The sequence below is a fragment of the Ovis canadensis genome, chromosome 8 (genome assembly GCF_042477335.2).
Source record: "Ovis canadensis isolate MfBH-ARS-UI-01 breed Bighorn chromosome 8, ARS-UI_OviCan_v2, whole genome shotgun sequence".
NCBI lineage: Eukaryota > Metazoa > Chordata > Mammalia > Artiodactyla > Bovidae > Ovis > Ovis canadensis.
In genome coordinates, this window is record NC_091252.1 from 30551230 (window position 1) to 30565504 (window position 14275).

General features: G+C 41.9%; 1 protein-coding gene across 2 annotated transcripts in view; it reads right to left on the bottom strand.

Annotated features, from left to right (window-relative positions):
- SLC35F1 (solute carrier family 35 member F1) overlaps window positions 1-14275 on the bottom strand; it is a 426225-nt gene that overhangs the window by 46599 nt on the left and 365351 nt on the right. For both annotated transcript variants that reach the window (XM_069599146.1, XM_069599145.1), the window contains exon 7: window positions 11706-11860. In XM_069599146.1, coding sequence (XP_069455247.1) covers window positions 11706-11860 — 155 coding nt within the window. The remainder of the gene's footprint in view (window positions 1-11705; window positions 11861-14275) is intronic.

Here is a 14275-nt window from a genome sequence, read left to right on the forward strand (position 1 = left end):
TCTGGCCTGCAAAGTCTGAAGTTACCTGTTACAGATCTGTTCTTTTATAGAACTGCTTGTGAACCCCTGTGGATGTAGACACACCAACAAATACACATACAGATACAAAAATACAGTATATGATGATGACGTCTCACAATTTTACTTTGGGTTGACTTGCAAGTAATACATCTGAATATTAGATACGATTTTTTCTATAAACAGAATAAATTTCTTGGCAAATTTTCAACCCTTGATGTGAGTTCCAGGCTTCTCATCTTCCACGACAATATATGACAAATTATGGCATTGAACTGGTTTCTAATATCCATGTTCCCTAGGCAATCCATCAACTCAAAGAATGAATCAAGACTGTGACTCGCTACTGTGGGATCTAAATGTTTAACTTTTCAGCTGGTGTCATCAACTTGAGATCTGAAGAGTCCAATCAAAAGCTTTTTGCTTCCTATGTGAACATTCTTAAATAACATTCAGTGTAGAAAACTGAAGTTTAACCTTTCACGTTTTTTTGTAGAAGTAAGCCTGCACGCATGTGCATGATAAGTTGCTTCCATCGTGTCTGACTCTTGGTGACCCTATGGACTGTAGCCTGTCAGGCTCCTCTGTCCATGGGATTCTCCAGGTAAGAATACTGAAGTGGGTTGCCAAGCCCTTCTCCAAGGGATCTTCCAGACCCAGGGATCAACCCACATCTCTTGCGTGTCCTGCATTGGCAGGCAGTTTCTTTACCACTAGTGTCACCTGGAAAGCCCAGAAGTAAGCCTATCATTGAATAAATAATTGCAAACACCTACCATGCCAGGCACTGTACCAGATATCAGGGTTGCAGCAGAGGAGATGTGCATAGCCCCTGTCATGGGAGCTTAGTACTTAGTTCTAACATAAGGTGGGACTTTCATTTAAAGTTGGGACTGGTTAATGCACGAAGACAACACCAATACAATCCACAACTTCTGAGACTTCCCGAGCAATGGGAGACAGCTCTACTCCTGCTTAAAAGTGCCTGGTTCCGTGAAACATCAAGAAGGAACCACATGTGACGCTAGTAGCCAAAATTTACAGTCAAGTTACACTGAGTTACATTGCTAAAGGAGAAGGCCTGCAGAATGGTTTACAATGTATTTATTAAAGAAAAAAAACACAGTCTGAAATATATTTAAATAAGGAAGAAACTACATGTATGACTAGGTTAGTGTTTAGCAATGTAAGAGTGAAGAGTTTTAATTGTGTACAAAGAATGAAGTAAACAGAAACAGAGAAACCATTTAATTTGCTGTACATGTTTGTCAATTAACACTGAGAACGAGCCACTTATTAATATCAACTTCTAATCAGTGCCTCATTGCAATTTTGTTCCATTTTTCAATAGCACTTTTGCAGTGACTTTAGTCTCCCTTCTTTAAGGTACTTAACTACCATCTACTGGAAAATATTCCTCATAAATGGATAAATTGCACTGTGGGCAGCCTGGACAACCATGCATGCCAGCTTCCTGATATGAACAGTGATGAAACTGAGCCAAATAAGAGATTAATCAAGATAAGGAATTCAGAAAAGAACAGCTGGCATTTCAGAGACTGATGGTATAGCAAATGTAGTTAAGTATGGAAATACTACACAGACACTATATTGATAGAAATTATCTATTAAAATAATTACAATATAAAAAAAGTAAACAGAAGTCAGGATATAAAGAAAGGATAGCATGAATTATCTCTTATAGAGGAAAGTAAATAAATACTCTTAAAACTTTAAGTATAGTCTTTTTAAAGAATCTCCCATCTATGGTAGCCCCTAAAGATGTGTAGAGTGATGTTTCAGCTTTAGTCAAGACAATGTCTGAGCCAATCTTTGTTCTTTATTTTAGCAAACTGATGCTCTGATTTCTGTGAACCCATCCATGAGAGGTGGATCCATACAGGTCTGCTGACAAAATTAGGTGTCTGAGAACGCAGGAGGGGCCATGGTATGCACCATGATGACAAACACACCCCACACATTCTCCTGGGAGACAGCTAGCTGGTTTTTCCTGGCTATGCTCCAGTCCAGCCACAAGCCTTTCCATTTGAAACTTCTGCATCACTATTAGCTCATTCTGTTCTTCCTTACAGCTTGTCCTGATGAGATGAGTTCAAAATATCTGCTTGTGATGTGGAGTTTATGAATAGATTCGTGTAGCAGGAATTTTGACTTCTGGTTATATTTTTGGATCTCCCTCACAATTTATCCCCAACTTCTCTAATCCTTTCAATATTTCTGGTAAATGGAAATTGCTAATGTGCCAGAGACTGGCTACTTGCTCACTAAACCTCTTTTACTTTCTTCCCACTCAAACAGTTTGACTACATTTCCCAGCCTCCCTTGCAATAGACTGTGGCCACATGACTGAGTTCCGGCCAATAGGATGAGGAGGAAGTTATGTAGCCCATTAAGTCTCTAGGCTATCTCACAGAGAGCCCTGAAGAGGACTGCAAGAGCCTGGCCCAGGAGCCCGCAAATTTTTCTTAAGGGGCCAGACAGTAAATATTTTAGGCTTGTGTCATATAGACCCTGTCACAACTCCTCAGTGCTACTGTTACAGGCCAAAAGCAGCCATGAATAACATACAAAGAAATGGTCATGGCTATAGGCCAATCAAATTATATTTACAAAAATGGAGGCTGGCTCACAGTTCATAGATTTTGATCCTTGCTCCAGAGGATGGCAGAGCCACAAGATGGAAGGAATCTGGGTTCCTGAATGGCCGCCTGGTGAGCACTCCCTCCCACCCATGAAAGCACTTACTCTAATTCAGCAATATAGAAACCTCAGGAGACACTATACTGAGTTTTCGGGCAGGGGGAAACCAAGTCTAAACATTCATTGCTCTCACTATTTGCTATTTCATGTGACACACTTTGAGGCCTCAGTGATGCTGGTTTCTCCAATTCTCTACTCACCCGTCATAGTCTAAAAAAATATGAAGTCATTAAGGCTGCATTGGTTTTTAAATCCACCATTTATGATTGCATCAGGGATGATGAATTTAAAATTCACAGTCTTTTAAGATGCTGTTCTTACGAAAAGAAATGTAACTGGTCACATATGTGGGTATTTTTCTAAATAAGATGTGCAGTATTGCTTCATGCTTATTGGCTGCAATGGGCTGGCGCTGCCTGCCCCAGCTTTTCAAGTGCAGTTCCATTGCTGAAATTGCTTACTGTCGCCAAGGATCAACAGGGTTGCTTGGCTGCAGATTCAGATCCATGGCTAATGAAAGATTCCACTCTTGATGCAATCTCTGCAAACTCTGGCATGGAAACTCAGATGTTAAGGATGCTTGAAATTGCTGGTCTATTCAAGTTTCAGTGGTTTGGAATCTCATCCTTTGTATTAATCCGCCTGGCGATTTTTTGGTGTTCTTGTCACCTTTATTTATAAATAAAGAGTTAAGAGCTGAAACAGTGCCTGGAGCATAGCAGGCATAAAATACATAAACATTTGCTGAATGAAGTTCCTTTAAACTTAGTGCATAACAATATATTATTAAATTAGCCCTACATTCAGAGTTATTAAACTTTTCGCGCCCAGTCTTCTATAACAACAACAACAAAACCAGTAAGAGAAACTGGCACATGTTGGGGGGTAATTTTTAGTGGCTGACAGAGAGGGTCAGGTTGAATCAGGGAGCTTGACACCTGTCCTCATAGGATGTAATCTGGATTGCTTGAATAGCCAGTCGACGATGTAAGAAACTTTTCTGATTATTTGTCAAAAATAACTCATGGCAATTACAAAAAAATTAAGCTGGTTTAAAAATGAGACTAAAACATACCGATAAAGTTCTAAGTGTGTTTGAAAATGAGACTAAAAATATGTTTAAAATGTGGTTTAAAACGGACTAAAACATAAACTTCTAAATGTGACTTATAAGAATCACATTACTGAGAATAAAGTGGCCTTCTTGGACAAATGATTTTGAAAACTCTCCCTTTTTCAGTAGTGAATTTTGGGGTGGTAAAAACATCTTCCTGATGTAACTTTTATGAAGTCCTTACCTTCCTAAAATATTACTCTTGCACTACAATCACCTGTAGCTTCATGTTGCTCTATTTGGGGAACGAGGGAAGCTAATGGACTAAGTGGAGTATTTTTAAAGGGGACTTAGACTTTACAGTGTTCACTTTTTTCTCTATCAGCTTTTTATTTATTTTGATAAAGCTACAAAAATAATCACCTCTTATGAAGTTACTCTCAAGTTTAACCATTACAGTAATTCTGTGGCAATATTAAGCCTTGATAAGGTAATAGCAAAATGAAGTCAAGTAAGCCATTTTCTATTTTAAATATCAGGCAAAAGGGAATGTCCTGTACGTTCAACACTGGCTACTTTCTTTTCTTGAAGAATGTTCAGTACATAATGGCATATCATGAAAGAATGATTGATATTTTATTTTAATATTTGAATTATTTCAATTTATGGGTATCATCTAAAAATTCTACTGTAATGAAGGAATCAAGGAAGTCAGCTGAAAATGGCTGATATAATATTTTTAAAAATTTTATGCATGAGACCGAGTTCTGCCTTTTCACATAAGGAATAAGAGAAATCTCAAACAAAATTGTTTAAAGCTACATATCCAGTTATAAAATCTGACTGTTTAAGAGCAGCATCCTAAAAATGGAATGAGAGAGAGATTACTAATCTTGAACTATACTTTCACTCAGAGAAATACATCACCACTGGTCACCATTCAAAAATTATGTAATGCCTTCAAAGGCTCCTTAAGGAAAGTCTAATCACCTTGAAGTTTGGAGAGAATAAATAACTAGATCGAAACACTTAAATAATAAAGAGAAACCATGAGTTAAATCTAGGCTCCTTTGGCTTTGCAGTCCAAGCTCATTTTGCCACATCAGACTGCTGAATTCATGCTTGACACAACAGACACTGAAGTAATCTTCCCACCCAATTCATTTTCTCACCACCTGATATAGTGTTTTCTTTCTTAAAGTCACATATCAGCAGGCAACATAACACTTTAAAAAGCAGCTGGGAAATTCAGCAAAGCACAGTGTGTATAGATAGGTGGAGGGTGGCTTCACTGCCCACCAGTGAATCGGCTTCTGAAGAGCACATTCACATGTCCCAGGTGATCCAGCTTGAAGCCAATGTACCCTTATTTGTCTTGGGGTAAGTTATCAATGGGCCTCCTGTGGCAGGCAGAATTATGGATTCCCCAAAATGTTCACATCCCAATCCCTGAAAGCTGTGAATATATTACCTTACATGGTAAAAGGGGCTTTGCATATGTGATGAAGTTAAGCATTTTGAGATGGTGACATTATTCTGGATTATCTGGGTGGGTCCAATATAATCACGTGAGTCCTTATAAGGGACACAGGAATGGCAGAGTCAGATCTGAAGATGCTACACTGCTGGATTTAAAGATGGAGGAAGGGGCCACGAGCCAAGGAATGCAGGTAACCTCCAGAAGCTGGAAAGGACAAGGAAACAGATTCTCCCCTAGAGTCTCCAGAAACCACACAGCTCTGCTGACTCTTGATTTCGACCCGGTGAGACTTCTGGCCTTCACTGAAGTGAAAGTGTTAGTTGCTCAGCCATGTCTGGCTCTTTGTGACCACATGGACTGTAACCTGCCAGGATCCTCTGTCCATAGAATTCTCCAGGCAAGAATACTGGAGTAGCTTGCCATTCCCTTCTCCAGGGGATCTTCCCGATCTAGGGATCAAATGCAGGTCTCCTGCACTGCAGGAGGATTCTTTACTGTCTGATCCACCAGGGAAGTCTCTGACCTCTTAGTACTGTAAGGTAATAAATCTGTGTTGTTTTTAGCTACTAAGTACATGCTAATTTGTTACAGCCATCATAGGGATACTCCTTCAATTTCAAAAGTGTTTTTGTGTTCAGTAAATAAGGGGATAGAGTTCATAACTGGTCAAGCTTTGACCCTGAAAAGCTATGACACCATGAACTTGAAAACTTCTCATGTGAATCTCTTCCTAGGTTTGGTTTTAGGGAATCTCTGAGGTCCAGCAGAGCTCATCTCCTGTAATTTCCAAGGATTGCTATGGATTTAGTGTTCTGGATTCCATAGTGTGGTATAATAAAGAAGAGAAACATGACCACTTCTCAAAAGTCTCGTAAAATTAGAGTCTGAAAGAGCTCTATACCATGTAGACAGCCTAATTCAGAATTAAGTCCTTTGCTTCCTTGAGATGTGGGGCTTTACTGCCCAGTCAGCACAAGAGGCAGAGAAGCTGCTGGTGGGAGGGGAAGGGAATGGATTTTTTCCAAGGATGGAAAGCAAGAAAAAAGCAAATAATCAATGTAGGGCAGGGGAGCTTCATTTAATTATTTAGTTCTGCCTGGGTAAGCAACATCTGTGAGCAAAAAGCCCTCCTCTCTCAACTGGTAGATATTTATAACCAGACAAGAGGTTGTTCAAAGACATCACGATGAGCTGAAAGAAGAAACTCTAACTGCACACTGTAGTAAAACTAAATGAGATCCCAGAGGTCACGGGTTAATCGTCAGAACTGAAGAGTGAGTCCCCTCCACAGCAAGCATCTCACATTCTTTTTTTTTTTTTTAATTGGAGGCTAATTACTTTACAATATTGTCATGGTTTTTGTCATACAATGACATGAATCAGCCATGGGTGTACATGTGTTCCCCATCCTGAACCCCCCTACCACCCATCTCACATTCTCGTCCCACTTCTTCCAGTGAGGGTAATTCCCAAGACAGTTTATTCCACTTTCAGATGACTAACTGTTAACAAGGTCTCTTCCTGTTTCACTATAATCTTATAACCTTCACCCTCTGGTCCTGGTGCCACTTGCTTGCAGCCACATACAGTAATTCTGAACAAGTGACTCTCAATTCTGGTCACACACCAGGATCAACTGTTGTTCAGTCACTCAGTCATGTCTAACTTTTTGTGACCCTATGGACTGCAGCCCGTCAGGCTTTCCTGTCTTTCACTATCTCCCAGAGTTTGCTCAAACTCATGTCCATGGAGTTGGTGATGTCATCCAACCATCTCAACTGGGGGGGGTGTCTTAAAAAATCTAATGCCCAAGGCTGCACTGCCAACTGCCAAAATATAGAATCAGTGAGTGGGATCCAAGTGTCGGTATTTTAAAAACTCTCCAGGTGATTCCAATGTGTAATCAAGGTTGAGGGGTACTACTTTAAGCTCTCTTCAACACTACACTCAGAGAAGGCAATGGCACCCCGCTCTGGCACTCTTGCCTGGAAAATCCCATGGACGAAGGAACCTGGTGGGCCGCAGTCCATGGGGTCGCTAAGAGTCGGACATGACTGAGCAACTTCCCTTTCCCTTTTCACTTTCATGCATTGGAGAAGGAAATGGCAACCCACTCCAGTGTTCTTGTCTGGAGAATCCCAAGGACGGGGGAGCCTGGTGGGCTGCCGTCTATGGGGTCGCACAGAGTCGGACATGACTGAAGCGACTTCGCAGCAGCAGCAGCAGCAGCAACACTACACTCTAAATAAAGATACCCTGAGCTGAAATGAATCTTCTCTTCCTTAGACTGTGACTTTCAATCATCTCCTTAGGGCAGACACTGTGACGCAGCTGGCAGTCATCACTAAACGCTGGAGAGGGGTGGTATCCAAAACCACCTGGGAAGACTTGGTGGCCCAGAGGCCACGGTGGGCTTGAATTGGTTCCTTTTGGTGTGTGTGTGTGCTAAGATGCTTCAGTTGTGTGTGACTCTTTGAGACCCTATGGACCGTAACCCAACAGGCTCCTCTGTCCATGGGATTCTCCAGGCAAGAGTACTGGAGTGGGCTGCTATGCCCTCCTCCAGGGGATCTTCCCAACCCAGGGATCGAACCCACCTCTCTTAAGTCTTCTGCACTGGCAGGTGGGTTCTTTACCACTAGCACCACGTGGGAAGCCCCTTAAAAGTATAACAGACAGATAAATTGGAATTCATCAATATTAAAAACTTTTGTGCTTCCAAGGACACTAACAAGAAAATGAAAAGACAACCACAGAGTGGGAGAACCATAAGCCCAGTAATTGTACTCCTGGGTGTTTATTTCAGAGAAATGAAAACTTTGTTCACACAAGAAGTTGTACATGAGTGTTCAGAGCAGCTTTATATGTAATAGCCTCAAACAGAAAAAACCCAGAGTCCTTCACTGAGTCGGTGGTTAAATAAATTTTGGTATAACTGTGCCATGGAATAGTACTTAGCAATAAAATAGAATGAGCTACTGATATAGGTATCTGGATGAATCTTCAGATGATTATGCTGAAAAATTATGCTGTGAAAAGAGTCGATCCCCAAAGGTTACATACTCTATTATTCCATTTACATGCCATTCTCGAAGTGACAAATTTAGAGAAATGGAGAATAAATTAGTGGTTTCAAGGTGTTAATGAGATGAGTGAGCACTAAGTAGGTATGGTTATAAAAAGGCAATACGGACACTTGGTGGGGATGGAAATGTTCTGTTTCTTAACTGGGTCAGTGTTAATAATATTCTCTTACTATATCACAGTTTTGCAAGATGTTACCAATGAACGAAACTCGATAAAGGGTAAATGGGAACTCTCATATTATTTCTTAAAACTTGTAGATTCAAAATTGTGAATCTATAGCTTTGTCTTAAAAGTTTGATTTTTAAAAATCAGAGTGAATTTTAAGAGAAAACACCTATTGTGTCGAATCAATTTTGCCTTAAGGGACTTTATCTGTTAAACTGTAACCAAATACATGTGTATAGTGCAAAGCATTAAGAATTAAAAAACTTCTATGACTCCTCCAAATTGGTGAATCCAGGAATATCATTTCAGATAATACAGGTTCCCTTCTGATGGCATGACGAGAGGTACTACATGACTTCCTCTTCCCCTGAGTTACTTCTCCTAAGCTAGCAGTAACATAAATGTCAAGTGGAGAAGATGGACGTTGAAGAATTAGAGTTTACCTGGCTCATCTGCCTTCTCAGTTCCTGATGTTTGTTTATGTAGAGAGCCCCAGGTCTAAGCAAATGAGGTGGGGCGTGAGGAGTGATAGGCTCAAACAGGCACAAACACTGTTCAGGTACCCTTTTAGGTATTTGTTCTCACATTCAGAGAACATCAGCCTCACTGGCAGCAGACTCCCCCGGAAGACTGCCAGATGCTGATTCTGCGGCCCCGGGGCTGTGGACCAGGAATCTGCATTTCTAGCAGTTTCCCCTGATGAAAGCAGACTTTCTGAGCGCTGCCATGAGGGACGCTGACAGCTGAGCCGAATCTGGACTGCCCAAGAGCTGACCGTAGGCCTGCTTTAGTCACCTTCCTTTAAGGACGATGAAAGCGATTCTTCTGGTTCAAGAGTTGATAAAGAGGCTTACAGGAAGGAGTGCTGAGATTGGAACTCATGCTGAGGAATGGAGTAGATGTGGGTGCTTAGTTGTAGAGGAGAGAAGAAAAACGGCAGCCACTGCGCTGTGCTGGTGAGACCCGGGCTTGGGGGTTGCTTGGGGGTGATTCTGAGGGAAAGGGGTCCTCCCAGCACTGTGGTGGGGAGCAGGAACATGCTGTGATTTTGCTTTTTACCCTTATGTGGACCAGGGTGCACTCAGGACTTAGAGATTGCACCGTGCAGAGAAAATGAATTACCAACACTGTATCAATGCTACCCAACAATACACAGTTTCTTGAAGCTGCCATTGTTGCCTCAAGGCTGGGCAGAAGGTTCCATGTAAAGCAGCGACTCAGCATTTTCTCTCTATCTGTTGCCACGGCCGCTTTCTCCACCTCTCCTCTTCCAGATCTGCTTCTGGTCCTCCCAGCTACCAACCTTGTTGCTGACCTCCTTTCCACCTGTGTCTGCTCTTCCTGGTCTGTTTCTTGGCTATGATTTGGCTTCAGTTCAGTTCAGTTCAGTCGCTCAGTCATGTCTGACTCTTTGCGACCCCATGAATCGCAGCACGCCAGGCCTCCCTGTCCTTCACCAACTCCCGGAGTCCACTCAAACTCATGTCCATCGAGTTGGTGATACCATCCAGCCATCTTCTCCTCTGTCGTCCCCTTCTCCTCCTGCCCCCAATCCCTCCCAGCATCAGAGTCTTTTCCAATGAGTCAACTCTTCGCATGAGGTGGCCAAAGTATTGGCTTAGCATGGTAATATTTCTGATGATTTGCTTCTGCTGTTTTGCCTCCGGACCTCTCAAGTATATACTTGCTCCAGTTCAGCACTTCTCTGGGAGCCTCTCAACCCAGTGTGACCTAATTGAAGATGCCCTGCCAACTAAGATGCCCCCTCCACTGGCCAAACCCGTGAGAAGATGATATTAACTACAGTGCCACTGATGAGGCACTCAGGCAGAAGCGGCCCTAGTAACGCCTCTTTCCTTCTGTCTCTCCCTTGCTTTTGCCTGCCCTAGTTTGGTCATATGTGTTGGGTGTCCCGTGCTTGCTAAGTCACTTCAGTCATGTCCTACTCTTTGTGACCTGATGGACTGTAGCCCACCGGGCTCCTCTGTCCATGGGATTCTTCAGGTAAGAATACTGGAATAGGTTGCCATTTTCTTCCCCAGGGGATCTTCCCAACCCAGGGATCAAACCCAAGTTTCTTATGTCTCTCGCACTGGCAGGCAGGTTCTTTAAAACTAGCGCCACCTGGGAAGCCCTTGGATATCCCATACTTGTCCTTTTTCACACTTGTCATAATCCCCACTGACTAGTTATCGGACCAGTTAAGGAATGGCAAGTGGGTCTCTTACCAAGTGGGTCATATACCAATTCTAGTCAGTTGTTAATGAATCAGTTAGTATAGCATTTAAAAGACAGTATCTGATAGCCTAGCTTGGGAGACCATAACCAGTCAGTCATGCTTGTCTTGGTTGAGGATATGGATAGAGTCTTACACTTGAAGACTGCTATCTTTGGACTAAATGATTTCTTCTCTCCTTTAGGGCTGATATATTAACTGCAACTGCTTCGTAGTATCTCTTTGCGTTCCTTTACTGAAACCCTGGTCTTTTAATAAAGAAACTATTTTGAATGCATTAGCATTTTCCATTCATATTTACTATGAAAATATATGCAAAATAGAAACTGCAGGAACTGTGTCTTCTCTCCAAAGAGAATACATTCCTCAGGTGCCTTTGGCAGAATCCATTTGGCAGTTATAGTTTGGGAACTGGATGTCTTCCAAGCTTTAGGTTGGAAAAGGAGTAAGCTTCTGGGGTGAACGATGTCAGAAAAACTGTCCCCCATTATTTGCAAGCCCTTCCCTCTATGGCTGTTTCTTATCTTTCATTATCAAATGTCATAGTTACTAGTCTCTCATAACAAAATGTTGCCTCTGTCTTATGTGAGTGAAAGTTGCTCAGTTGTATCCAACCCTTTACAACCCCATAGACTAGCCCAATAGGTTCCTCTGTCCGTGGAATTCTCTAGGCAAGAATATTGGAGTGGGTTGCCATTTCCTTCTCCAGGGGATCTTCCCAACCCAGGGATGGAACTCAGGTCTCCTGCACTGCAGGCAGCTTCTTTTCCACCTGAGACACTTGGAATGTAAACACCCAGGTCATGGGGGTCAGCACACAGAAGTGCAGTCCCTCTTGATGCAAAACTGCAGAATCAGGGCAATTCCACTGCAGAGCATTCCTACCTGTACGTGTTCTTTCCTACAGAGTATCATCTTCAGACAGGAGCACTGACTCAACTTACCTTGTAATGGAAGAGAAACAACCCGCAGAACAAGGTGTACAGATCTGCGGTGAGCAGGGAGAGGTTGACCGACGTGGCGCTGGTTTTCTTTATGACCACGGGCATGAAGCTGTAGAGACCGAACATGCAGGCGCTAAAGCCGACGTAGAGCAGTCCTGGAGGGAGAGGAAAGGCAAGTGACATCATTGCCTCCTCCGGGGCCTCCGTGGAGCCACAGTGGGTGAAGGGAGGGGAACAGCACCCCCCCCCCATTTCACTCTCACACGGGAGTTTTTCTTTCACTCTGTCAACCGATGTTTTTTATTGGGTAATACATAGCTAAAACGTAAACTAAGAAGTGAAAGCCTGCACGTGGAACAAGATCTATATGCTTCTCACACACATCTGATGTTTCGCCTCTGCTGTGAAGTAGAGCGGCTACAATCAGAAATAGGGTCAAGGCTTCTAAATTCTATTTCTGGTTGTGCTGTAATTACTTTCTTGTACCCATATCTTTTAAAACTTTTTCACTTCTTTTTTATTTGCAACATAGGAACAAAACTACTTGGCACCATGCATTGCTCACAACAATGAATAACTGCATAATCCTTCAAATGAAAGCTCTTACACGTCAAAGAGATGTGGGCTAAGTCACAGTACTGAACTAAAGTCCTAATTGTGTGATCTTGGATAGATCACTTCACATGAGCTGTCAGTTTCTTCCAGATTTCTGAATCCTGCTTAGCACTACTCCTGAAACCAGAGTCCTATTCCTCCATCACTTTTCCTAGCATATGTGGGCTCTCACATGTAGGCTCTGCTCTCTTATAAATAGGTAAATGCTTTGCAGGCCATCAAATAATTAAGTTTTGCAAAACAGAAAGATTTAAAAAAATGCCCTTTTGCTACATGATTAGTCCCTCAAACTCTGAAATTCTCTCTCTAATTATAACTCAATATACAATTGTTAATACTAACCCCATAAGTACATAATTTTGTTCAGTCAAAAACAGAAGATTATGGCTAAATCTAGAGTTTGGTTCATCATTTCCTCGATGTTGATACAACACAAATGCAGAAAAATTATGCTCATTTTTCTACCTTAAAAGAATAAGGCATAAAATAAGCACAAGTATTACAACTCAGTGGATCTTTGGGCATTTTTATATAATATTAAATAAAAGATCCAACCTATCCAAGGGAACCTTGATGACATGTCTGGCTTAGGCTGTAGGCAGATCACTTTCTTTGAATCCTGTGAATTTTGGAAGATTTGGCAAATACTGGATACCCAGTCCCTTTGACCATGAAGAACAAGGGATCCCTCCAAACAGAAGTTTGGTTTTCCCATATGGGAAGTATTTAAGGTCACGAATTATTATTCTACATGTTTCTGATATTAAGTTTAAGGACAGCCATGTCACATCCATATAAAAATATTAAGTAAGCAAACTCAGTACAACAGCCCCCTCTAGTGTGGTGGAAATACCCTAAGAGGAAGCTAGAATAATCACTTTTCTATTAAAAATTGTTCAGTAAATTATACAAGTCCTCTTGTGGAAATTCTGTCACAGTCATGTCAGATGGCTTTTGACTCTCTGTCTGAAGTTTTAATTCCCTAAAATTGGTCAGTTTCCCTGTACTTGGGTTTCATGCTATTTATAATTCATTTTCCTTTTAAACAAGTTACTAAAAGGGCAGTATTAAATAACCTATGATTAATACATGAAAAGACATAAAAATTAATTCAGTATTCCTGTAAGGAATCTGAGATGAACAGACTAGACTGGGGATAAGATATACCCTTAAATTAATCTACTAGAAGTAATCAAACTTGGTTAAAATATAGTCCAGGAACCAGCGCCCTGCCCACCCCCCCTCTTTTAAATTTAGATTCTACATGACTGGGTTAGGAAGTTCAACAGTTCTACCCTCCCATCACCTGACCTAGTGTTGATATACTGCGAACTCTCACATGTGAGATTGATGTTGTATATTCAATTATTCAACCATGTATTCACTGCACACCTACTGTGTTCTAGGAACTCTGCTATGGGCTAGCATGCAATGGGAAAAAGGACAGACAAGAAACTTAGAACTGATATTAGTGCTATGAAGCAAGAAAAGGGTTGCTTTTGGGGAATTACAGGGGTACTGCTTTTGGAAAGGTGGAAGCAGCGTTGACTTTAAATGCTGAAGGACGAGAAGGAGACGGCCAGGGGGGAAATAATTTAGGCAGGGAAGACTACAAAGGAAAAGACCCTAATGGTTTACAGGAGCTGCAAGAGGCCAGAATATCTGAGCAGGATGAGCAGACCGAGGCAGTGATAAGAGAGGAGACTGGAAAATCAGGCAGGGGGTGGATTATGCGGGGCCTTGTAGGTCTTGGAAGGAAGTCGACATCTCATTCTAGTTGTAATGGGAAGCCACTGAGGAATTTGTAGCAGAAGGCTAGCTTGTAGTCTGACCTACTTTTCTAAAAGACGGCTTTAGATATGCATGGAGAAGGGACTGAAGGAGAGGAGCTCAGAGGAAACCAGTGAGGAGTACAGGCTCTCAGTCCAGGCAAGAGGTGCTGGTGGCTTTTGCTC